At 38.3% G+C, this 26,716-nt stretch overlaps 5 protein-coding genes across 5 annotated transcripts; 1 reads left to right on the plus strand and 4 right to left on the minus strand.

Moving 5' to 3' along the window:
• Positions 1-953: 953 nt before the first annotated feature.
• Positions 954-8,173, minus strand: LOC145212955 (uncharacterized). Its single transcript, XM_080081202.1, has 7 exons — positions 7,999-8,173; positions 6,478-6,600; positions 5,017-5,193; positions 4,220-4,709; positions 3,574-3,853; positions 2,360-2,577; positions 954-1,915 (listed from the first exon to the last, which is right to left on the minus strand). Exons 1-7 carry the CDS (start codon positions 8,171-8,173, stop codon positions 1,735-1,737), a joined length of 1,644 nt encoding a protein of 547 aa, XP_079937328.1. The 3' UTR covers positions 954-1,734.
• A 1,127-nt stretch (positions 8,174-9,300) lies between these two features.
• LOC145213492 (myeloid-associated differentiation marker-like protein 2) lies at positions 9,301-14,078 on the minus strand. Its single transcript, XM_080081787.1, has 6 exons — positions 12,503-14,078; positions 11,456-11,597; positions 10,452-10,558; positions 10,000-10,105; positions 9,768-9,866; positions 9,301-9,684 (listed from the first exon to the last, which is right to left on the minus strand). Exons 1-6 carry the CDS (start codon positions 12,696-12,698, stop codon positions 9,471-9,473), a joined length of 864 nt encoding a protein of 287 aa, XP_079937913.1. The 5' UTR covers positions 12,699-14,078; the 3' UTR covers positions 9,301-9,470.
• A 67-nt stretch (positions 14,079-14,145) lies between these two features.
• Positions 14,146-17,302, minus strand: LOC145213494 (transmembrane emp24 domain-containing protein 7-like). The gene is made up of 5 exons (XM_080081790.1): positions 17,041-17,302; positions 16,658-16,786; positions 16,358-16,474; positions 16,172-16,294; positions 14,146-15,568 (listed from the first exon to the last, which is right to left on the minus strand). Exons 1-5 carry the CDS (start codon positions 17,218-17,220, stop codon positions 15,455-15,457), a joined length of 663 nt encoding a protein of 220 aa, XP_079937916.1. The 5' UTR covers positions 17,221-17,302; the 3' UTR covers positions 14,146-15,454.
• Positions 17,303-17,597: 295 nt separating this feature from the next.
• LOC145213493 (ALX homeobox protein 1-like) lies at positions 17,598-24,373 on the plus strand. Its single transcript, XM_080081788.1, has 8 exons — positions 17,598-17,980; positions 18,056-18,171; positions 19,022-19,247; positions 19,324-19,412; positions 19,814-20,096; positions 21,126-21,290; positions 21,737-21,843; positions 21,914-24,373. Exons 3-8 carry the CDS (start codon positions 19,142-19,144, stop codon positions 21,998-22,000), a joined length of 837 nt encoding a protein of 278 aa, XP_079937914.1. The 5' UTR covers positions 17,598-17,980; positions 18,056-18,171; positions 19,022-19,141; the 3' UTR covers positions 22,001-24,373.
• On the minus strand, positions 22,200-25,656 carry LOC145213491 (uncharacterized). The gene is made up of 2 exons (XM_080081786.1): positions 25,318-25,656; positions 22,200-24,646 (listed from the first exon to the last, which is right to left on the minus strand). Exons 1-2 carry the CDS (start codon positions 25,610-25,612, stop codon positions 22,686-22,688), a joined length of 2,256 nt encoding a protein of 751 aa, XP_079937912.1. The 5' UTR covers positions 25,613-25,656; the 3' UTR covers positions 22,200-22,685.
• Between the last annotated feature and the right edge of the window lie 1,060 nt (positions 25,657-26,716).

A 26,716-nucleotide genomic window follows, 5' to 3' on the forward strand; every position in this document is an offset into this window, starting at 1 on the left:
GGTTCGATATTTCGACATGGCACAATCTTCTAGAATCAATTAATCAGTCTCGTGGGCAATCGAACTCGGATTGTTATGGCAACGACGCAAGTCGATGACGTATGTCGTCGGGTTGTTTGGCCGAGGCTGAAAGGGCGTTCGCAATTTGAACTGCTCAATGCAGTTGCAAGAACGTCACGAGCTCACATTCAACACAGGAGTCTGACCCAAACAGCAGCAAATCACAATGCTGTTGATAAATCTGTTGGCAGTTCTTGTTCTCGTGCACTGCACGTTAATGTGAGTCAAATTCCATTTTTGGTTCTTGGTTAAACCTTTTGCCATTATTGCGAGTACACAATGCACGAAAGATGTGAGATATCAATGCACGAACTGTTGCAATGTGGTATACTTGTTTTAAATGTTAAGTTTGGTATAATAACATGAATAAATATAATAACATGAATAAATGTTAGCCTACATGTTAATTTTATTGACTATGTGTCTATTTTAAGGAGTGTTTACTAACAATCGAAAGCAAGTTTATGTTCGGTTTGACTAAAGGGTTCCTTAAAAATAGAAACAGATGCTGGCCGCTTTTTGCCAAATAATTTATTTTCCAGCAACGAATTTCTAGGTAACATCTTTTGGCTTGATGAAATCCTATTAAGGCTATGCATAATTCAATATTGGTTGGACCCGATTTTGAACCGAGGTAAAATTGAGGGAATATTTTGACATGATTTTGGGGTAAATAAAACAAAGTATAATTTTGCAAATCCTTCAGATGAAGCTTAGTTTAACTAATTTGGTCCATATTACTATCACACGCATACACTCTGGCAACAATTATCCACAAAGGTGCTAACAGCAAACTAATTTTTTTTCAATTGTTTGTGGATTACTGGTAAACTAGACCAAATGGAGTTAATGACCTCTGGGTTAATGCTAGCCAAACTAGGTATGCTATGAGTCTTTGAGTTGAGTTGAATTGAGTTTTTTCGCTTGGTGAAAGAAAACATAGCGACACAATGCCACTAAAACAAATCATCAACGTTATGAAGCGCAAAAAAGTGAAGGGCACAATTGGTAGATAAAGACTGAACGCGCTACAGCTGCACCGTATTATAAGGCTTATAATAAAGAACTGTGCATTGTTGTGTTCTCTTCTCTTGGCACAGACGATGAGCAAGTTAACGAAATGGCTCAAAATAAACGCTGGTACAAGCATTGTTGGTTGGTTATAACTCGGAACGGGCTTTAAGGGGCGTCCCGCTTCGTGGTGGTGTATTGTCTGTACATCGATAACTGGAATTGACCGTTCATGCGCTGCCAATAAACTAATTACCAGTTTCCTCGAAGCGCCATAACAAAACACTATGTGTTTTTATCAAGAACTGTGTGAATTTTCAGAATTCGGGTAACGGTCCAGAGAGTTTACATGGTACACACAATATACCCATGCATACTTTGTTAAAAAGTTTATGTTACATCGGCACAAACTGGATCGCGGCACTACTAAAAACAGATTTGTAAAAATATATGTTAACATTTTCTACACCCATGCTAAGGATAAACAATGAAGGGTCCGTCAAACCATCTTGTGTTTATAAATTTATATGCAAAGGCCTAATGTAAATTGATCCATGCAAGGACATGACGCTCGCTTCCCAATTATGTTACTAGCGTGTTTAAATTTAACACAAAACGCGACACATTAAAGATAATGCATTCACAGCATTAATTCACACGACATCAGTCAATGTCCTCAAGGGCGTTCTGCGTTTTGCGCATGCCCTCAGCACGCGTGTCCATATCTTCAAGGCGATTGTAAAGAGCCCGGGCGTCTTCAAAGCAACCTCTGGCCTTTACAAGCTGACCGACATCTTGGTACAGAAGACCCAAGTTATAGAGCAACTGGGCAAGGGTGATATGCCTGCAAGACAACAATTGAATACAAGGGTACTTCTTGCAGTATAGTCGTCACTTCACGACGCTTGGCCAACAGATTTAGCTTGTTCTCACAGAACGTTTTAGCAATTAATGCAAATGAACGTCGCGTCCAACCAGCCAACTGATGCTTGTTTTAGTAGAAAGTAGAACCGGTTTTAGGAAATGTGTGTTAACGATGCCTAAAAATATCTCTTTAAACTGCTTTTTTAAACATGTGTGAGCGGAAATATTAATAATTACACCTCAAAATTATAAAATTTCGAAGTCCAAAATCACCCTTGTTTTTTTGTTGTTTGATTTTGGGAAAAGTTTAAATGCTTGTTATTGTTATAACAGTGGTATAGTTGGTCTGTGTATGCCTACAATTACACCTATCTTTTGAGTTTTACAATTAGCGTATTTTCAGGAAACTATAAATACCAATTACCTGCAAGATGAACCAAATGCATCTTTCATAACTTCAATTCCTCGTTTTAGCAGTGCTTCAGCCTGATCAAACTGGCGCAGTTCGTAGTGGCCGATTCCAATGCTATTGAAGCACTCCGCCTGATTTTCAGCTTTGTAAGTTGGGTCGACTTTTGCGTGGTCGCTCTCCGCCATAAAGCCATCGTGCATTTGAAGAATGTTCGACATCGCTTGTTGGACCTTGGTATAATTACAAATAGGGTTAAGTGTTGAAAACAGCTTTTTATGTATCTTGACCACAAGCAAGGGAGGCATCCACATTTGCGTTTCATAAACATGTATTTACAAGCTGATCTGCAAACTTCCTGGACATGAACGGAAATTGGATCACCGCTTCAGCACCTAATTTACATGTTATACCACACAAGGTAAAACTATGGCCATATTTGTTGTAAGTGATGGAAGGAGATATTAAATTGTGCGTTTGAAAGCGTTTTTTAGTTAGGTATTGTCCATTTGTGATAACATATTGCTGGGACCAAAAAGGCAACATACTTTTTTCATTGTTTACTTTTCATTGGAGAAAACTTGCAGACTTATGTCCAAACCGTATGCTTGGCTTCAAATGGGGGGAAATTTGCGTGTTTGGTGGTGAAATCAAAAATAGACGTTCTTAATCTTTTCTCGTTTAAAATTTACCCTGTTTTCTTACTTTACGCATGAAATAAATAAATTTAGCATTTATGGGTTAGTTTAACCCTGAATGGAAACCTGTAAGTCAGAAGAAAGCGTTTACTAAAATACTCGAGTGCTTATCATTTGTAGTTCCACCTAAATCCATCCGAAAATCAAAACAATAATACCCTTAAGGTCCAGCTTTTCCCGAAATAGCATTTTTGATTAAAATTAGAATTAGTGTATTCTGTGGAAATCGATCTGCATTAGGACAACGAGACTAATTAACTTATCAGAAACTGATGGGAAAGAACGCGATCACGACAAACCGTTGGTCGATAGCGGGATGAAAATGAAGGCACGTTGATTAAATTACTTCTTGGAATGCGTTAGCCCTTTCTTTGAAGTGGTGTCATTTAAAATTACTTTAATCGAAAAAAATACTGATGCTTATGGAGTTAAATAAACCAGAAAATCAAACGTGTCTTGATATATATATACATATACTTTTTTAGAAAAAGGCACATGTAAAGTTCCGGTTTAAATCCTACAATCAGTTACCGGTGTTGGAAGTTCCCCTTCGGAATTCGCTCCTCCCAACATCTTTATGAGCTCACGGAGCACATGACGAGCCTTGATGACGCACTCGCGCATGCGCAGTACACGCTGTTTGTCGTCGGAGAGCTTGCTGTATGCCTCCTGTGACTCTTTGTAGCGGTTGATTGCTGCACTGAACCTGCCGCTTGATTCAAACGCAACTCCCATAATATTGAGGCAGATGCCATGGCATTGACTCTGGAAGCTTGTGTCAAGTCCGCTTTGGATCACAATGTCCGAAAACCTGTTTGGAATATAGAAAAAAACGCTTTGTACTTTTCAATGTTTTTTTTTTAATTTTAGGTTTTTTTGCATGGTTGTGATTAGAAAGTTACCTCTTTTGTGTTGATGTCGTTTTTAGTGGATGTTTTTTTTAAAGGAAGTCAAAATGTATTGGAGTTTAACGCCAGTTGTTGTAAAAGGGGGAAAATGAATTTTAGGTTGCTGACAATTTTTCTTAAGCTTTAAGTCACATTCAGGGTATTAGGGTTAGGTAAGTGTAAAAAAATACAGTCAATTGTGTAATCTAAACTACAACTTCCCGGGACATCTATATTATGCGTTTTTTATTCACAACTGTAAAAGGGAACAGTGAGCAAGATTTCCTAACCTGTCGTACATACGCAGCATCGTCTGCAGTGACTGCTTAGTTTCAGCTGAGCCTCCCTCCACCCTATTAATCTTACTCAGTGACTGGATAACATCGCCAGTGCCTCCAATGCACAGAATCATCCCTTCGATGCCGTCTCTTCTGTCTTCAATGGCTGAATACAAATCATTGGACATCTCGTAAAATCGCATTGCGTCTTCGTAATTCTTATTCTTTAAACTTTCTCCAGCCTTGGCTTTGGCGTTTCTCGCCGTAGCCAGTAGATTGGTTTGTTGTTTGTCGGTTTTGATGGTGCGGTCTTGGACTGGTCGGGACACCATATTGCGGATGGCTTGCTGGTAGTGGAACCCAGCACCGTCTATACGACCGAGGTTGAACATGGAGCCGGCGATAAGCTCATGCATGTAACAGTTGGTCTTCTCAAGTTGTTGTTCAAGCATTGGCAAAGCTTCGGCGTACTGGCCCATTCTGTACAACTGCACGGCTTTGTCTGCATAAAAGAGCAATGTTTAAAGCATTGTTTTGCACAATATATAGTCACCATTAGGTTCACTTTAATGTCGCAAAAACAAGCTCACAGTCATTAAAAAGCCACAAAATGCAGGAAAGTACACTGCATTGTTTAAAGAGAGATACATTTTTTCCATGTCCAAAACGCGGGCAAGTATATAGCACCTATAGCTGTTTACTTGACGCAAATTACCACACTAAACATATCATAAAATTGATTAAAAAGGCGTATTTAGCGGTTAGAACATAGCTTAAGAAAAATTGTCAGTCGTTCAATACTGGCTTACCGAGTGAATCGGTGGGCCCCTCTAAGTGGATCATGGCAATCTTAATGTGGAAATGACATTCCAGCTCATATACACACAACTTGTGGCGACTGAGACCTGATCGTTCACCAACAATCATCAAATCGGCGAGTCGCTTTTCCAAATCCGCTCTGTATTCACCAGGAATGATGCCAGTTGCTAAGAAAGTAGAAATATTACTATGAGTAAAAGTCACAGGTAAATTTGGTTTATAAGCCCAAAGCCGAAAATTTATTTGAAGTTATAGTTAGACGTGAAAAATTATCGAATAAACCAATTTGATCGACAGGCCACCAAAGAGTGTGGATATATGAAAGTCAAGTAAACATGTTAACTGAGTGTGAATTAGGGCCGAAAGTATAGCCCCCATTCAAAAACGACCCGAAAAAAAAAACAATCAAACTACATATGTTGCATGTTTGTGAAATGCAACCCTGCATGATGTATCCACCTATTATAACTTCGCTTCCATAACCAAGATGGAATGTTTGAAACATAGTTGCTTGAAAAATCCGTACTATTATTATTCAACGACCGTGCAGATAAAATTAAAAATCGGTCATTTACTTTCCGTCAAGCGAATCGATTTACCCGACAACATTTCCTTTAATCGCATTTTATATTCTTATTGTGTTAGGTTGCCCACGAAAATGCATACGTTTGTGCCGTGTAAATAAAATTGCATTTAAAAGGAGAAATGTGTTTTTTGAGTATGGCAACGGTTTATTTTGATTTTTGCCATAACTTTACAACAGATTTGTTTACCTATGATACTAAATACAAAACGTATATATATAACGTTCAAACTTCTTGAAATTAACAACAATATATGTATGTAAAAAATGTTTGATAAAAAGATGTAGTAAATACACCATATTGCACTAATTCCAAATGTCGTTGTTTCAACAGTAGCGTATTTCACAACATCATGTAGGGTTAGGGCTTTAGTTTAAAAAACGGCCTTGATTTGGCTCTGACTTTGCACTCGGCTTTCAACTTTGGGTCCAGTTCGGTCTTTGTTTAGAGAAATCGTGTTCTGACTGGGTTTCGGGGTTGTACTTTCGGGTTCGGGCCTTCGATTTCGACCCGGTTTACAACTCTGCACTAAGGTCTGTCCAGTAGTTTTGCTTTTGTTTAAACTACTTTTGAAGTGTGGGGTTATTTTTAAGATACGCACTAAAGAACAAAAACACATTTTTTTCTTATTCGCCTTACACGAAACATATTTCACATCGAAAATGTTTGGGTGCGATACAAGAAGAAAAACACCCGCTTGGGACCAACTGGTTCTGATTTCGAGTTTGGCGTCAGTTTTATCCTCAACAACCGATCTTTGGATCCTATTGGTCAATACGCTTTACCAATTGCCATGTAAGTCACAGAATTCTGTATCAAATGTTAGGAGAAAGGTTTTAAGTCACTCGGTATCGTGATATTCCCTACCGTGTCTCTCATCGGGTCGCATCGCGCTCACACGTTCTCGAATCTTGGTGCATCGACTGATGATGTCATCCCGGATCTGACGTACGATATTGTCCATGCTGAATTGCAGGTTGCTTCCGGCTGCTAGATACGTAACCAATCGATACGGGGTGTGTTGTTATGTTTCGATTGCAATTCGCAAAAGACTTATTTTTATCCGTTGACGTGATATGTTGCACGTTTCAGTATTGCGGAAAGCAATTGAAATTTATCCATACATTACACCTAGGAATACAGTAAAGGTTTCTGAACAGATTTTGAAGTTTGTAAACCACATAACGTTTCGACTAATCTTACATTTTTTACGAATGTTTTGGCTTGTCTGTATCTTGTTGGAAATATTATGATTGGGGAAAGTTATTTGGACAAAAACATAGTTATATTCTCCCTCTAAATCACACCACAAAACAATTTCACCTTACATAAATTTGACCTACTGTATAAGTCTGTGCAGACAAAGCATTGACATGTAGCCTAAGTCAAATGTAGACATGCAAGTTTTTTGTACAACAATGGCAAAGGGGATTTTTAGGGTCAACTCATGGGTTGTACTATCATGTAAGTTAATCACCTAGTGGTTATTAATCGGAATGACGGTTGGTAGCAACTACTTCCATATTCGGACAAAATTTGTTTCGCAACACGTCATTTCGACACAAAGTCTCAACCACGTCAACCAGCATCTACGCGTCGCTTGGGGTAAATGACGTCACGTGTATTGCGACAACTTTTTTTGTATACGTCAAATTGTTTCACCAAGTCTTATGATCACCTTAGACTTTCTTATTACAACAAAAGGACTTTAGGTTCAAAGTAATGACAGATTTTTTTGTGGGCCTCTGTTAAGAACTTCGTCAACCTTCTTGTGTTAAGTACCCCAAAATTCGCATTTTAGGCTAGTTCTGCGTGTTAAATGGCCTAAATTATTTAAATGTATCTTAACCCGAGGTCTTATGTGGTTGAGTATCTTCTGATTTGTACCGATCCGGTTTTTAATTCGATTTTTAGCTTGTTTACCGTAATACTGTAACAATGAAAGGACCGCACATGGTTTGTGTGAAAAGACAAAGAAAAAATTGGCAGGCTACTGCAAAAGGCCACAAAAACTGTTTTACCTATGGTGATAGGCTAATATGATTTTCAGTGAAATACCTTGTGGTCATATACGGAATATTAGGTTACGTTTTGGGCCAGAATTTGAAAAAAGAGTTTGATCCTGGCCTAACTCAAGTTAGGGTGAATTCACCCTTGGCATCTTTCTAGCCGAAATTTTTACCTAGTTTCGGGCATGATTCGGATTTTGTGTTTTGTAGGTTTGGACCTGGTACCTACGGGATGAGCCCCTATTTAATGCCCGCTTAAAAACATTTTAGGCCTAGTGTTTCTCGCATAAACAAAGAAACGGAAAAGTGGGCTATAAGGTAAAAAAAGTTAAAGTTCTACCTTACATCATTAAATGGTTCTGGTTTTGACCCTGCTTACCGTCCATTGCTGCTGGTTTGGTGTTTGGGCGGGTTCCAGTTTTTCTTTGTTCTGTCGATGAGTTTTGTCCTATGTTTGCAGATTCTCCGTTAGCTTTTACAGCTGGGCTAGAGCCAGGATTGACAGTAAAGACTCTTGCTAGTCTCATTGCTGCGTTACTAGTGGCACTTTCCATGATCGGACAAGTTGGTAACTGGTTTCTAAAGGAGACTCCAAAACAAACTATCTGTTTCGCAAACTCCCAAATACACTATGGCTGAATTCTGTCAGAACAAATATTTGACTTGCGTTACAGTAAAGTACAGTAACTTTAATTTTGTCGCAACATTTTTTGTAATATATGGTTTTTCGCAGCATCTGGATAAACCAAATGATACTCTAGGTCTAAAACACCAATGGTTTTGAGTTCTGCAAATACTTTTTTAACCAGTGGTGTAGCTGTCTTCTGTTTTAGGGCTCATGTGACCTCTAAAGTCTACCCAATGTCGCAACTGAAACAACGTTATATTAACTGCGTTGGACAAAACATTCTCAGAGGCAATATTATCACCTGGTAACCATCCTAAGAAGTTAAGTTCTAATCAAAGTCTTCAGTTGAACATTAGCTTTCGGGTGTGAAGTTGCCATGGGTAAATCAATCAATTATAAAATCGTAAACCTGTGAGAATTTCATTAATTGAATATTTTGTTGTTGTCGGAAATCGTTTTGTCTTTCAGGATCAATAATGCGCAACGAACCAGTCATAACAATCTGAAGGCTTGCTGAATACTAGCGCTTCTTTGTAAACAGGCGTTTAATTCTTGTATGTTTTACATTGCGTATAAATGGTTGTACACACGTCGTTACTTAATGACTCTAGGTTTTTAAATAAGTTCCTGAATTTCACAGTTTCATATTTTCATGGTAAGTGGGTGCAATTGTAAGGCAAATTAGGCCACGTTTGAAGGTATCGATTTCTAACAAACTTTTTAGACAAATTAAACTACATAAAGAGCTACTGGATGTACGGCCGTATGCAACAACTCTATACACAGTCTGTCCGCAAGCATATTCGTACAAAAAAGTGAACATACGATGCAGCATGGTTGTGACTTAATTATGTGTGTTACCCAAAAGCTCGAACCGGAGCCGAAAAGTCTGCCCGACTTACAATTCTAATAGGTCGTTTCTGCACAAATACCGACAAGTTAGGAATTTAAAATGGGAAATGTGATAGGGAAAACCATACACGCGACGTATCATAAATTTATCCTACACAACGAATTTCTTGAAATGTGGTTTTTACAAAGGTAAACATCAAATAAAAATTGTCCAAATGTAATTACAAAAGTAGCAAAGCAACCAAGGTAATTTAGTTGTACAAAGATAAAGTCAAAACACCGTAGCCCAGCAAAAAAAAAACGTATGACCAATGTGTAGGTATAACTGAGTACAGTTTTATTATAAAGTCAAATAATGATTAAACTCCAATCTACTTGTCCGGCTTATTGAGTACTGCGTCAACAATGTACAACACAGCAGCTATGAAGCCGGCTATAACGCCGCAAAGGCGCTTCCTGCACGTTGGATAGTCGAAGTTGGAGCATTGCATGTAAGCGGCAAAACAGGAGGAAGCCGTGATGAAGAGTAAAACACATAAAACTGACCAGACGAAATGAAACATCGAAAATCCTTTTGAATCCAACCTATAGAATACACAAGCACGGATAAGGTTGAATATTTTCTTGGTAAAATAAGATTGTGAAACACATCATGGATTTTGACTTACTTCCCTTTGGGAGCGAACATCATTGCAAAGAATATAAGTACGGTTACACTCCATCCAATGCAGTAAGCTGCCAATGCGTAAGTTGTACCATCATAACATCTGTTTCAAAAAACAAAAACTCCGCAAAATAATGATAGAACGCTAGTTTTGCTCTTCAGTTATACAGTAAACCAAGTCTTCTTTCTCATTTTAAGTTTGCATGTTTTTACTTGTAATCATACGTTACTCTTACCCTCCACGACACCACGAATATCCCGAATCCACAAGAAGGCTAAACGCAGCGCCACCAAACACCAGAATTGCAGTTTTTAACCATCCGCGTAGTGTCGCTATATAACCTGCCAAAACAAGAAATATCAGCAGGGTCGAAACATGGCCGAATGGTTCGGGGCGCCTTAAATTTCGACACATTCAAAACACTGGACGCCCTGGGTTCAAAACCCATGAAAAACACAAAAAATATCCCATCCAACAAAAGTAAAAGTGTTCTTTGTCGTGAGTGTTCTTGTTTGGAAAATGCCTTATCGAAAGCCCCCCAAAATAAGTTCAAAACATGTTCGTGATTCTAAACCAGAATTTAAACCGAGTAAAAAAAGCAAAAAATGATCTTAATCTGTCTTAGAATAAAAAAATCTTTAATCACACAGCCAGTTTTAGTTTCAAACAAGCAGCAAGATGTCGTACCAACGTTGGCTGGGGCGTAGGTTCGTAGAAAGTACGATTCCACTCCGTATAAGATGACTGTGACGAAAGCAAGTGTTACACTGGCAACTTGTTCGTTGCACCATTTGCTGTAACAGAAAGTTGTCGGTTAAATAGTTGTACTGTATGCTACTGCAACTCGCTGTGTCGAATTATACGTGATAAATATCTAACATCGGTAAACAACTTGTCTACAATTATCTATGTTGATTTGCTTTTAATTTAAATCAATTAAATACTCGTAAAAACAAGTTACACTAATACATACGTAATTATTAAGCATGTCAATCAGTACAAGTGCAATTAATTGCAAGCAGATTTTTAGCATTAAAATATATTCGTAAATTGGGTTGTTTTATTGATAACAGGCCTCACAGGTTACGTTGTATCGTTGTTACTGCACATAGGCTACTTTGTGTTGTGAAATTTCTGTTTTTACTTCCTAGAAAGTATGAAACTCAAACACTCTCGTTTTAGGATGCCATTCTTAAAACAACGCCCATGTTTACTTTACATTAATCACCTGCTAACAGTGCCACTTATATGGAATCCCGCTATTTACTTAGTTACGAACTTACGACATGTATTTTGCTATAAGTAGAGCCCATATGCTTTACAAGTCAGGACCTATAATTCCTTTTGCACACGTAAACGCTTTGGAATTTCGTCAAAAGGTGCCTAATTCGTTCATCATCAAATTGTGTTGATTACGGTATGTCATAGTTTTGCAACTTTTTCATTTTAGAGCAAATGAAACACGGTATCAAACATAGGCTAAACAAAGTTGCCGTTAAACAAAGTTAAAAGTAAGTTAGATTAAACATAGACTTAACTATTACAGGCTGTATTTACTTAAAGGGTACATTTTGGGGGAAATTTCGACGCATTTGAGCCGGGTCGATTCGTATTATCAAAACTAGGTAACGTTAAGTTTATAATCATTTTTGCTATCGCATCGTGTTTCTGCCACTGCTCATTGTCCTTACCAGTTATCGCACACATTGCAGTTGATGTTGAGAGCAAAGGCGATTGATGCCGCAAAGAAATGAATCGTGCTCAACCAGGACCAGAGAAATTCGAATCCAACATACGTGCAAGATCCACCGCAGTTCATACGACTCGATAAACCTTATGAAAGAAATCAAATAAATACACAACGACAAAATTTTAAAATTTGGACACAACATTTTTTACGCCGAATTGGCGAGGATAAACTGGGTAACTGGTAAAATCAATGTAAAATTGTACGTTTTCCTGGTTTAAAAGCATTTTATTGGTAATTCCTTACGAGGTGTGCGTTATTTTGCTTTAAGCTGTAACTGGGTTGGCAGGCTGGCGGCCGCCCGGACCAAACAACTTTGCAGTACCTTGAAATCTTAACCCAATTTCAAAATGTTTTAAAAGTTAGAGTTGTGCTAATAATATAAGTTACAAATGTAACATAAAATAACTGTTGTCAATTTACGTAGTTAAAAAGCTATCGGGATTTGATTTTAACAGCGAATTAATAACTTAAAAGCAAATAAAATATAAATAACATCCTTATTTGCCAAGATGTCTGGTCCGTGTAACATCTAGGTGTAGGTAAATACGGCAAGCAAGAAGCAACTCCAAACGGGTTCGCGAACCATGAACTACAACAACTGTATTAGGCGTTAACAGTAACAAATATATTAAATTCAGCCATATACAGGAAATTATTATCCAACTGCGGCAGTTGGAAAACGATAGGATGTATGTTTAATTGGAAAGTAGAAACGGTTTGCCATTAAACTGTATGCCACACAAATACCAAGCCATGTTTTGTTTAAATACAGACAGTATGTTTTTATAACGCAAAAACCCTTACAATAATTTAACACAAATAATAAATGTTAAAACTAATAGATAAATCTACCATAGTAATACAACCGTAGCAAACGTTTATTTCGTCGAATTAAGTTGAAAACAATTGTTGCAAACAATTCTGTGTATTTCCCAACAAACCGCTGAGAAATATTGTTAAAAAACAATCAATATTCTGTTAGTGTTACCTATTACATGAAAGAAGTAGAATAGAAAGGAGATACTAAAGCAGATAATAAATGCTGCAAAAGCCCATGTTTTCTCCGGTGGACTCTCATAAGCTCCACTGTCCGCCAGAAGGGCAAAGGTTGTACAAGCAAACAACAACACAACCAGTTTTATTAATCCTTCTTTAGAAATCGCGTACTTTGGGCCTGACTCCATAGTTCACTCTTAGTTCTGTGTTACCTTCATGAAAACCAGAATTAAGCTTCAAACAAAAAATACAAAATATCCACAATTTTATGACTGTAGCAAACGTAGCCGTATCGAACTTTATATTTAGCTGCATAAAACAAGACTCAGACAACAAATTTGTCTTGATTATACCTCGTCATAATAATGTTACAACTCTACGAATAGGCCTTAAATCTGCCCAAATTTAATACCATGCACTTAACGTTTGAAAAAAGCACAAAAAAACAACTTTTATCGACATAAAAATAAAACTTATAGTGCTAGCTCATAAACGCAAAAACATTTTCGTAAACAGTAAACTCATATCAACTGAAAGCATTCAACCCTGTATCAGTAAAACCCACATCCAAATGTGTACCAACTACTAACGGCTTGTTTCACAACAAGTGTTTGTACTGTAGCTAAGCGGTTGACGCCGAGCAGCTCACCACGCCCATCTGACAGCATACAGTATCGGTTCGGAAAGGCCAAACTGTACTGTTTACCTATATTTGTTTGCCGAGAAGGCGTTCAACATATCGTCCCATGAGACAGGTTGTCGAATTCCATATCTAAGTATGCTTGTGTTAGCGCGGCTATTTGGCAGCTGCCACCCATCTTTACTTCAGGCAAGTAGGCTAATTGTTCTAATTGTTGTGGAGCCATGAGCCCAAGTCGCTATAACGTGTTTCAATTCCACTTTGAATGGGGCCAACTAAGTGCCTATACAATTTAGTTAAAAGCCAATCGCATTTTTTCAGTTTGTTCCTAACTTCCGAAATTTGTAATAAACTTTTCTTTCTTTACAATGTTTTGCCTTTGAAACTAAAATATGCAGAACCAACTGCGTACCGTACGTTAATACAAGTGGGCAAACTGTAAATCGCGTTTTATTTATTTATACTTGACTTTCGACTATTAGGCTAATGATTGTTTTCACAAATACACGAAAACTAAGAGTAAACCAGTAAATAAACATCACTCAGTCTTATTGTTTTCAGTTTTTAAACTAAAAAGATTTTCGACTTAAATCAACCCCTAATGTACCTTAAGGCGTTATGAAACCGAATTTAATAGTGATGGGACGGGTATTCGGTATCGAACGATTTCAGTGGTATCAATACTCGTACTCGGTATCAAAATATTTTGTCTCAGTTTTCGATACCAACATTCCATACCGAAGGCCGGCTTACACTATAAGAATACGGAAAACTTTTTGCCAATATATGCTTCAGACAGTACAAATTTGGGAAAAAGTTCCCCTAGGTTACGTATTTTTTTTTTTCGCTATCCTATGGAGATTACTTTTTAATCGTACTCTGTATCGGTACTCGCTTCAAAACCTGGTATCGTCTCATCACTAGAATTTAATAATCACTGTTCTAACGCTACTACATGGATACTGTTTCAAATTGATCTCCAAACGCCTAAGAAATCCAACAGGCACAACAGACAATTTATTCCAAAAGACCAGACAATGTATATTTTATATCCCACAACACCCTCATAGTTGTTAGGATTTTCAATTTTGGGCCAAACAGATCTCTAAATACGAACAAGTAACGTAAGACATCAGACACGACAAAAACACGTCACAAAAGTAATACGTCACGCTTCAAACAAAGAAAATCGACTGTTTTAAAAGCCACTAGATGGTGCTCAAGGGCTGCTTAGAAGTTGTGGCTACAATTTGATTTCTAACTATGTAACTAACACCATGATTCCCATATCCAACATATTATCTAATAAATATTGTGCTGTGTCAAAATGCTTCACACTTATGAACTTCAGGTTGTATACATGCTGCTTCAATTGTCAAACATTTGATGTACCGAACTTTAGCAAAGAATAGCAAATCTATACATAACTTAATAAAGTGCTAGACAATTTTTTTTCGTAAATAATTTCAGAAGTAACATGTTGCTTCAAATGTTTTGTTCCCAAACATAGGTAAAAAATGATTAAATTAACCATTGCAATTCCCATAAATAGGGCATGTTTCGCAGGCAAATGACAGACAAACCTTACATGCATTGAAATCTTACAAAGATCAATTTACAGTTGTGGAGTCAAATGTGTAATCTAAAATGAAACGTTCCTGGACAACAACTTTGAATGTGTGTGAACACAAAGGCAAAATCTGTCCTGTTTGCAAACAGTTACCTTGCTGAACAACACATTGCACAATAATCCCACCTAAACACTCAATGTATAATGCAGGCAAATATGCTATGTTTTAGCGATTTAGAAGGGGTAAGTTATGTGAGCAGGTGGATTTTCTACTTAGCTCAATAGATTCTTGTCTGCATGAGCATGTAACCAACCATAAAGCTACTTTTAAGCAGTGATTCATACCTTTGGTTTATCAAAAAACATGGTAGACAAAGCAAATTCAGCAGTTTAGTGAAAGGATAACAAATTTATAAAAGTTAAGCCACTGCTTTGATGTGATGAAGACATTTTTTATGTCTGTCAATGGCTCAAAAAGCTATATCACATAGGAATTCTTGTTTTAAAATCCGAAATGTTATTTTTGACAGGATAAATTCATTTAGTGTATATGGTCAACAAATTTTAGATGGGCAGAGCATTGATAACATAAATAAATACCAGACCATATAAACAGCAACAATGTCAAGATGTTTGCAAAAGTCTCACCACAGTTGTTGAACTAAATATTTCCTAAAACTTCATTAAAAAAATCTGGTAACCCCAAGATAAAACACATATAGTCTGATGATGTCTTATGTGTTCGTTCTTCGGCCCACATTCATTTTGTTTGCAAAGAAACTTCTAAGTATCATCACTTGTCCAACCATCACTATCACCATAATTCCAAGTTGGATTAGTGACCAAAGCTGTAAAAGATAATGAGCCCCAGTCATATATGCATGAAGACATACTATGGTGTAGCTGCAGTGCGTTCAGCTTTTATCCACCAAATGTTCCTTCATTGTTTCGTGCTGCATAATGGTTTAAGGTTGTGTAGCTATTTAGCTTGGAGATTGTTTTAGTGCTATTGTGTCATTATGTTTTTTTCACCAGGCGAAATGAACTCAACTCAAATAAAGTTAAATAAAAATACTACACTTACTGAACATGCTCAGTGGTGGGATTCAGCCGGTTTGCACCAGTTCTATAGAACCGTCTCACGAATTTTTATGAGATTGGCGAACTGGTTTGCATTACTGGTTATTGTCAATCGACTTTTTGTAACAGAACCGGCTGAAAAACTATAACTTTTGTGATAGAACCCGCTGAAAAAACTTTTAAATCCCACCACAGAACATGCTTCATATCACCCAGGAAAAAATATGTACATTTTTGCTTTAGATGCATTTTGCATGAAATACAAAGGACACCTATCATCAATATTACACATGAAAACATTAGACTCAGAAATAATTTATGACAAGTGGACACCTGTGAGATTAGTTGAGATAATTATGGTAAACACCAACCTGAACACGGTTTCCTAAGCGCTCTGCAAATGTCCTTGACAATGACTCACGCAAACGGAAGTGTGTTTGAAAGTTCACAACTTTGTTGGAAGCTTCGTGGATATTTGCACAAGCTGTTTCCATCTACAGGTGAAAACAAAATGGCTATTATGTTCCGATACATGCAACTAGTCAAGGGATTCTTACCAGGCTTAATGCTGTTGCTCTGTCCATGCTATCAACTATTGGCTTTTCTGAACCAACTGAGAAGTCAAAATACACAACTTTGTGTGTAATTGTGGAAAATTCATTACTGAAGCATATCTAATGGGGAAAAAACATATTTTAAAAAAACAACATTACAAAAGTAACAACAAAACACACAAAAAAAACTATAAACTTGTAGCATATCTAATGATATGTAACAAAAAAAAAAACAGAAACAAAAAAACATGTTGCATATGCTCAACTTGAAAACCAAAATCTGAAGCCATGTCAAAAATTAACCTGATAAGTTGTATTCTTGGTTGCTTCCCACTCATGAGAATCATACTGTTTCCTTTTTTCCTGATATAATTTTAATCCATCTTGGTCCTCCACATAACAATCAACATCATATCTTCCTCCACTGATGACCTAAAAACCAAAACAAATATATACAGCAAAAGACAAGTTGGAAAAAAAAGCTTAAATGCCAAGTTTTTTCTTTGTTAATTTTAAGGGTGCAATAGTGTGACAAAAGTGGTGACACATATTGTGTGTTTAAATTTAACATTAAAAAACCACACACAATGTGCAATGATTTAAACGCCTTCAGCTAACTCTTTAGACCCAATATAATAAAACACTATTGCAGGTGAAAAGTTAACCATATATTACAAAAAACAAACCTGATATTCTAAAGTAGCTTTGGTGCCTTTGCTCAAATCCTCGAAAAAACACTGCTTTGAATTGTCCTCTAGCTCGAACGTTAGTTCAACGCATTTTGTTCTTCCAAATAATAACGAAATGACTAGGGATAAAATACAGAAATGCGAGCTTCGCCAACATGAGACAAGGCAAACGTTCATGGCAATCGTTTTAAAGAACACTTTAACTCAAATGCAACAAACGAATTTTGCTTCACTCAGCCAGGAAAAGATAAACAACACATTTGTAAAAATGAGAGAAGTGCAACACTGAGCACCAGTGTAAACAAAATTTGTATTATAATACTTTCGTTAAATCAAATTTTCAATGTTGTATCAAAAAAAAAAAATTAATTTTTGTTTCATTGTGCGATGAAAATGTATCTTTAACATTAATTAACAAATTAAAGATTTTGTGATAATTTAACTCTATGGCTGTGGATAAATTATCTGCTCCGGATTACCAAAAAAACTTTTACCGGGACACGTCACTCAGCTAGTTTGATTGAAGGTGAATGCGTGAAAGTTACATTTGAAGCTTAAAATATTAAGTATTTATGCTAGTTTGTAAAATTGCAAAGCAAAGTAGCCTGCAAAGCAATTGCAGTTTGATGTCTATTGATTTTTGATATTTATTGTTTCTTTAATCTTGATGTACAAATGAACCTGCATAAAGTTGTGCATACCGCTTTTAAACCGCAGTTTGTGTATGAACGTTTAAACTAAATTAGTAATGCAAATGATGTATGAATTGTATAATGAAACAATAATTGCATCATACTAATGAAATAACATTTTTTTGCAAAATCGCCTTTCTGTGACACCCGCGTTGTTTCAAACGCGCGGCGCATCGTGCCAAAGGCACGTTCACAGCGAATCTGCAGTTTCGCCAATTTAGAGAAGACGGTGAAAAGGATTTAAGGCAAGTTTCAAATGTGTTCACGCATGCAATGTTTGACTGCTTTCTTTTTTAAATCTAAATTGCTGTTTTTATCAGGTGTTTGCGACCACATTCTAATTCTGAGAACTCTTCAAAAAATTGTTGACTGAAAACAACCTAACAAAAGTTACACTTCAACAACAAAGGAATGATCGCCACATTTTCAAAAGCAGGTACTTTGTAGGCTACATTTTGTGCAAAATCATTTCTATAGGCTTAATTACGTTTAGGCTATAGTTATACCCAGTGGTGGAATTCAAATTTTTTGTCAGCCGGTTCTATCACAAAAGTCATATTTTTCAGCCGGTGCTGTTACAAATCCATTGACAGTAACCAGTAATGCTAACCGGTTCGCTGGTCTCATGAAATTTCTTGAGACTATAGAACCAGTGCGAACCGGCTGAATCCCACCACTGGTTATACCCACACCGTTAGTACGTGTGCATCAAATTTATGTATATGTATGTAGTTGTTGATCAAACCATTTTGGACATGTTATCAAGTCTGTAAATAGTCCACGAATCAAATTTTTACCGATTTCTTTTCGAAAGAATGGCTCTCGGGCAGTTTTTGACTGTTCGTTTTTTTTTGACGGGCGGGGATTAAAGAGTGATTGATACATTTCGAGTGAATAAGCCCGTAAGCCAATAGTGACCGTTTAAACACGCGCAGCCTATATCAATTCCACTCATCGATATGATATAATGCAGTTACGGCAGGCGGTAACTCCATTACGAAGCTATTGATTTTTAAATTTTCTCATAATCTAGCCTTGTGACTTAAGTATCTGAAAAGAACCCTACGCCTGCCACCTTGCACATAATCTCATTTCGAGATGTTGCTTTTCTTTTCTATGTTCAATGCAACATGATTTTTTTGTGCCCAGTGGAGTGATTATTGGCCAAAACAGGGGACTTCAGTTGCTTCACCGGCACTTTACAAGCAACGTTGCGCAAAATGGAACCGTTTAGATTGACAAGCACTAGTGGTATAGAATCGAAACTGAAGTGCAATTTTGTCCAGGCGTTGCAGAATCGAAGATCTTTCGAGAATTTTCCATGGCAGGACCGTTTCAGGACCCCCGCTGTGCCCACGGAAACGAACTATCATAATCGTGTGGTACCGGTTGCATTGGATTGGTTAATGTCTCTGCCGGGTTCTATTCTACCCCAGGTGTTACAGCAAACGGCAAACAACGTACAAACTCAGCTGTCTATACAGCGAAACATTTTCGCTTCAGACATGCGAGGTAGGTATAAAGTATACGATGTTTTTTGTGGGGGATTTGAGTTATTTATTTATTTTTTTGCTTACAACTTTTGCAGTAAATGCAGATCCACAATTGTTGAAATATCACCTGGAAAGTAACAGCAATAGCCGGACGAATTCCCCTCCACGGGAACAAAGTAAACAGGTATAAAAAAATTTACCACACGGTACGAAATCGCACTAATCCTTTCTAGGTTATGGTGTATGAAATTGATGAATGAAAGTTATACATATCGTTGCTGATTATAGTTCAACATTGCGATTTTGTGTTTGGTTAAACTTTGCTTGCCCTAATTTTTTCTAGCTAGCCTATACATTATTTTGATTAAAAAAACAAAACAATCGAAGTGTGGATATCATTCATTAAAGAGGACATATTTGATTTGGTTTTATTAACTTATCGGAATAAAAAAAAGCTCACTGGCTGTAGATATATATTATAACCATTATTTCCCAGTTAGCCTTTTGGCTATATGGTATTGTGAATACTACCTTTCTGGTTTCGTTTTACCATGATTTATTTTAATTTTTTATCAATATTTGTAGAGCGAAACAACGGGGGAAAAACTCACGACCGAACGAGGAGGCTTCACCGCCCTAAACTGCGCGCTCAATGATTGGACAAAAATCTCCAGTGAGAACAACATTACAGGTTTGACTTCCCAATTGAGTGGAAGTAGCAAACCATCGAAAATCTGTGGTCAATCGAAGCAACCGACTGTAAATATTGGCACCAATGTACATGGCGTGGAAAACCTCTTCAATGAATTTTATATGCCCTCATCTCTGCAATACTTTGTAAAATCGGCAGAACCTTTGTCAAACCAAGGTAAAAACTAGAGATGTACCGAATATTCGGTTTGCCGAATTTATTCGGCCGAATCGATCATTTTTGCAAAGATTCGGTTTCGGCCGAATAATTTGTTGCGATTCGGCCGAAACCGAATCTTTTACGAACACAAATTTAAAGCGTTAAACGTGTCTTTTCTGCTTATTAAGGTCCAAGCAATCTTTTAAAAGCCCAAACATAACGAAATTGTGTCAATGTTTATCTTTTTCAACACATTATCATTTTTCCCACGGTAGTCAAAAAAAAATAGTAATTCATTGGCAGATTGCCAATCATGCTTAAGGCAATTTTAAACCCCACAGAAGTGAAATAAGGACGAAAAACAACTATTTTGCACTGGCTGCCTGGTAGATAAACATTTGTTTCCCGTCAAACGCGTAGCGTACGACTTCGCGTGACGTCAGAAATGATTCGGTTGATTCGGCCGAATTTATTCGGCAAAACCGCCGAATATTCGGTTTCGGCCGAATCGAAATTTAGCCGATTCGGTACATCACTAGTAAAAACATTTTTGGTTGTAACACAGCACTCATTGTTTTTACAAACCTAACATTTCACGATAATCTGCAGACAGAATACGATGTTTCGTAACACGCTGTGACGAAAGATAGGCAGTATGAGCTAATGTAGCCACTTTACGACCGAATAACCGTCGTTAAATCCAGTTGTGGGCACTAACAGGTCGGGGAGACATGGCTTTTCTATCTGTTGCTCCCAACAACCCGAAGTGCCGTAAAGTGGTAGTTCATACGGCCGATCTCTTGTCACTAGCTGCACCTATGAGACCTTATTTGCCGAAATGTGTGTACTTTGGACACCTTATTATATATTGACTCAATGCTTTTATACTAACATTTTATACCATTATGAAACAAGTAGTTTTACGCGTTAACATTTTTTGGATGATATTGCTTTTATCACTTTATTTGATTTTGTAAGATGCCATTATTGTTTGGGTTATCTTTTTTGAAAAATATTTTTTACTCTCATTTTTTATGTTACCCAAAGATGGAAGACACCTTTATCAGAAAACCTCTCCACGTTCTCACAGTTTTGAAACAAAAGTTGATAGGAATCCAAGCAATTTGAGGAAGGACGGTTTGATGCTTCCTACACAAGAAAGAGAATTGTCTTGTCACCAGCAACGAAGAAGCAGGACTCGTTTTACTTCAGGTGTGCAAGCAATCTGTAAACATATCAGCCCAAAATATTTCTACGTATCCCTCAAAATCTGTCGTTAGTTGGTAAATTGATAAAAGACTAAATTTGGTACGACAAGTATGCATTGTTATGCGTACCTGTAACTGACTTGAGCTGCTTTCACGACGCCTCATTTTATTACAACAGAACATTACTGTTAAATTTTTTAATTTATTTACAATCTTATAAGTTACATGTAAGTTGGTTATACATGTAAGGGCACCAGTTATCGATTTTCGGAAAAATTCCAAAAATGCACAACTGGTGTCACACCGATTTTTTTTACTTGTTGTATAGATAACTTATAGTGTTTAATTTTTCTTTTTCATGTATATACATATATATATATATTACTTTTGGTCACATAAAGCGGACAAACAAGCAGCATGTTTATTATCAGTTCTATTGTTTTTTGGCAGATCAATTGACAGTACTTGAAGCGGCATTCTCGCTTGGACATTATCCTCCAGTGGGCGTGCGAGAGAAGCTTGCAAATCGTACCGGTCTGACCGAGGCTCGGGTTCAGGTATATTCAATTGCCAGCTATCACTTCCAGGAAACCAACATTTACATAAATTCTCCTTCTATCCTTGTAGGTTTGGTTTTCTAATCGCCGAGCCAAATGGCGTAGATCTCGACTTAAAAACATGCAACAGCACGATCAAGAGTCTCTCGCTAGCTGATTGGCTACTCAGGTCACGTGGACGGAAGGAAGTGAAGTGGCACAGTTCAACTCAATCACGGTTGAATGACAACGGTGCCGGTTATGTTACAGGATGTTTGTTTGCTGCATGTATTTACCTGTCGGTATATATTTTACCTTAAAAGGGCTTATCAGATTGCGGCATCCTTTTTGCACAAGCTTGTTGACATTACGGCGGCGGCAGCGTGACCGTTTTTATTTGCCTGTTCGGCTTTTTGTAACAGAATGGCAAAGTCGCTGCATTGCAACAATATGAAAACAATAGAGAAGAAGAAAAACGTGATCAATGCAACCTACTTTTAACCAAATACAGCAAAAAAGCCAAGTTAAAAATACATTTCTGTTTTGAAACAGATCTAGGTTTTACCGATTGGTAACCTACCGATAAAAATTGAAACCAAAGCGTGACAACAAATGCTGTACAAAAAAACCCGCAATTTTACAGAATTTTTCTAGAGAAGGTATAATAACTTTATCACTGTTTTTGAACTAACTATGATTTATAAGTTCATAATTGACGGTCTTTAAAGATTCTGAACAAAAACAGACAAACTATGATTAAATTTTAGCTTTATATCCCGTTATGTATTTTTTCTTATCTTTTCACGAACGTATGGGGGCAAAAACTATAAAACTCCAAAATTAGTTGAACTTCAACCTGGTCTTTACGCTGGAACTCGCGATTCAAACGGAACATTGTACATTGCGTAAGCTTCGTTTACAGCAGGACGAGCCGCGTCAATCGGTTCACGATAATCGTCCCGTTGTGCACTAGTTTCGCTGGTTGAACGAACAGAGGACGAACTGTTCCGAGCCGAACGCGGTTCTGCCGACGACCGCTGAAATCCGAACTCGTGAGACGCATTGTAAGACCCTGAATATACTTCCGAAGTGCTCGGTTGAGGAGATACAGGGTTGGTATTGTTTTCTGCGCAAGGTTGCGGCGGCAATGGCTCGCGTGTTCGGTCACTTGCTTCTGATGGGGCTATATTTGGCGCCAGGTACGGGGATGCCTCGCTTGGTGGAGGGTAACTGTTACGGTGCTGCACGATGGGAGTACGGCTTCCACCGAATACCGAAATGTCCTCCTGGCTACTCTCAGCTACGCTTCCCATTCCAGGTCGGCGTTTCAGTGGCCTTGTATACGGCGAATCGCTGCCAAACTCCCCGAAGTGCTGATTCCAACCTGCGCTGCCTGGCGCCACCCCATGTCGCATATAGTTTGGCAAGCTCCTGCGTTTAACCTGGGGTCGCGGCACCGGTCGCACACTGCCAAGGCGCCGAATCTCCTCATGTAAAGGTCCCCGGCGCTCAGTTTCGCATCGGCGCAATTGGCTCCTCAAGGCGCCACCCGGGTCCTGGCGTGCCACAAAAGATCCTGAATATTCTCGTCGTTGAGCAAATCTTCCTACTCCATTCGGGATTGGCACTGATGAAGTCGTCGGCTCCTCTTCTAGCTGATCAAAATCACTATCTGATGTAAAATCATCAACGCTATTGTTTCGGTAGGCCGGTATATCAGCATATATAGGATCCTCGCCGTTATTGGCACGGTTTTCGGCGTGTGGCACTGCGGTATAAGATGCCGCGGTATTTTCTGCAAATGCCACAGAGCGTACAGAGCTGTTCCGGGCAAACTGTGGGGTGCTGTTTTGCCCTGGTCCGCCGCTGGGCACGTCGGGTTGCAGGTACACAGAGCTGGGCGAGTTACGTCGCATTGTAGCCATCTGTTGCAAAGCCCGCACCCTTGCAATAAGTCTGTCGATAGAGGACGAGTGGTACTGGTTGCTGCGTGCGTTACCAGCTGCACCACCGGTGTTCTGGGAAACGGCCTGACTAGCCGTTGTTGATTGAAATGACCGAAACGGAAGAACTGACAACTTCCCTTTGCGAAATTTCTGCATACCGATGTATGTGAGTAAGACGAGTATGCAAAACGCCAGCACACCTACCAAGACCCCGATATACACCATAACTTTCGAATCTTCTCCTGATTGTTTCTCAGTGGCCACGCTGTTTTCGTTGAGTCTTGGTTTTAGCAATACTCCAGGTCTGGTTTGGTTGCCCGGGCTTTTGGGAAAAACTATTACCCCAACATCTGGAAAATATTTCGTTCGTTTGTTCAGTGCTGTAGTTGTAGTTGGGGCGTTTGTAGTAGTAGTGCTTTTTGTAGGGGTCGTTGATAATGTAGTCGTGCTTGACACGGTTGTGGAAGTTGTCACTTTGTTCTTCGTAGATGGCAGCAATTCAACGAAATTCTTACACATGCTTACATAGCAAGAGCGTCGTTCCACAGCACTGTCAGACGCTGCTGTACCGGCGCATTGAGTGGCGTCCACCGCTACTGTCCCATTCTGACAGGTCCTGGTCCATAAACGCGTACAGTTGCCATCACAAGTCGTCCCACTGGGTTGCCATGGTGACCAGCTTGGACAGGGTTGCGTGTTGCACGCCATAGTTTCTACCTCGTAGAACTTGGTCGTGCTGATCTGCTGGAACTTGTAACGCCGGGAAAGGCCACCTCCGCACGACTTGTCGCAAGTTTCCCACTCGAGCCATCTGCGCATGCACCTTGCCATCATGTAATAGTAGGTCTGCTTTCGAACGCAGGTTTCGCTTCCAAGTGCTGCGCATGTAATATAGGTCAGCGTGTGCATAACAAGGTGACAATGCACTTCCTAAATATCTTAAATATGGTACAATTTAACTAGACCATCGTTTAAATAACCAAAATTGAAAAAGGAAATGTGTCCCTATGATTTAATGGTTTGTTTATATTTTTCGATCCTTATGCAATGTAAACAATCCAAATCTTGCTACAAGACTTAACGACCCATTGTTTACATCTCACTAGTTTAGCTACGACCCACACAAATTTGACTACACCGAAAACTGTTATTGGGCCACCTTTTCTAAGCATGAAAAAGTCTGAAATAGAAAAATGACACCACTAATGAAAGTGATATAATAAAGAAGCAAATGCTTCTGACTTACAAGAAGTTGTTAAAAATCGAGATATTTTATAAATTTCACCTACACAGGCATCGTCAGGGTTTAAACACCTAATCAAATAGAATCTATTTTGACTGAGTGATCGTGGACGCTATTGACATGCCTACTATTAGAGGAACAAATCATGTGAAACGCATTTATATTTTCCCAACTGAAAGTGATGTTTAGTTGCATACATTGTTCATAAAACGCTCCCACCTCAGCAAACTGCTGAAAACTTTTGATGAACACTAATGGCGTTTCATACTCGAGTAGATTTATTATAGCTGTTCTTACTTTACTTACCTCCGAAGGAATTTTGTTCCAGACAATTTTGAATGTTGGTTTTGATCCAGTACTTGCAGCCAGCGTAAGTAGACAGTTGAATTTTTGGTCCGCTGGTTTGATTATGTACTCTCCATCCCGTTGAGCAGCTTTGTCCGATTCGCTGACTTGACTTGGGTTGATTGCAAACTCCGTTACGACCATTGCTGATCTTGTCTTCAACAACCACTATATTGTAGGTTGTCTGTCCATTGAGCAGAGCGACTAGACAAATGTAGACACTACAGCGAAACAGAAGTCTGTTTGTGGCCGGCATCGCCAGCGTTCAGTGCTACTTTCTAACCTATAGTTCCCATAAGATGTCCTGTAAACACAGCATAGCAAAAATAAGTTTGTGTAAAATCGATTACTCATTTATGTTTAGGTTACTATATCGAACAGAGCAGAAGTATTTAAAATATCTTTAACTAGAGGGGCCCAATCAAAAGTGATATCAATAAACATGTATCTAAAAGTGAAACGTAAAAGGCAGACCCTTTGACAAGTTATAACCGTTTCAGCAGTCTGTTGCCAATTCCCTATTGCCTAACCTGCAAACCTTTTCCAAAGCTTACCATTTCAAATAGCGCCCGAGTTTTAGATATTAGATAGAAAGAGTTGAACAGTTGAGATTTTGCTGAGAGAAGCAAAATCTGTCTCATCCTGGCTAAACCAGCGAGTCAGTCGGCACGCGCCGTTTTGATGTGACATGGCGCGCGTACCAGGAAACATTAACAACTTCTATTGGTGTTGTATTACGCTTGGCGGCCACACAGCGATGGTCGTTTGCCTTTAACTATCGCGGTAAACTGGCTGCTATGTTGAGCGGTTTAGTGAAACCGTTGGACAGAATGTTGTATATTGAAAGTATCCCCAATATAGGATTTTTATTCATTGCTACATGTTGACAAACAAATTATCAAATTAAGTAAAATTAGCTTTATCTTTCGCTTTAAATTGTATTTTTAAACATTGCGTCTGTTCTTGAAAGACGTTAACACCCCTAAATGACATTTCTCAGAAATTATAGTAATGGCATTTTTCTACTTTCAGATGTCCTACTTTCTGGACCCGTTTGTAACTTAACTACTAAAAAAACACGACCCGCAGTGCAGCCAAAAATCGTATCGCATTTTTTGCAATTAATCGTCTCAATTCAAGCTGTTGTTATTTACACAGTTAAACAAAAGTAAAACTAACAACAAGACATTCTTACTGCCAAAGACTGCAACACACGTAAACTTCTGACCAACCAAAATCTAATAAGTTCTATTCAAAATCTCTGTAGTATGCTGTGAGCAAAGCCAGATTCTTTCCTGATTTTGACACTCATTAATTTCGCGTTTGTCCATTCACATCCGGCTTAGTCACACCAGTATTG

The sequence above is a fragment of the Phallusia mammillata genome, chromosome 2 (genome assembly GCF_965637545.1).
Source record: "Phallusia mammillata chromosome 2, kaPhaMamm4.hap1.1, whole genome shotgun sequence".
In the NCBI taxonomy this organism is placed as follows: domain Eukaryota; kingdom Metazoa; phylum Chordata; class Ascidiacea; order Phlebobranchia; family Ascidiidae; genus Phallusia; species Phallusia mammillata.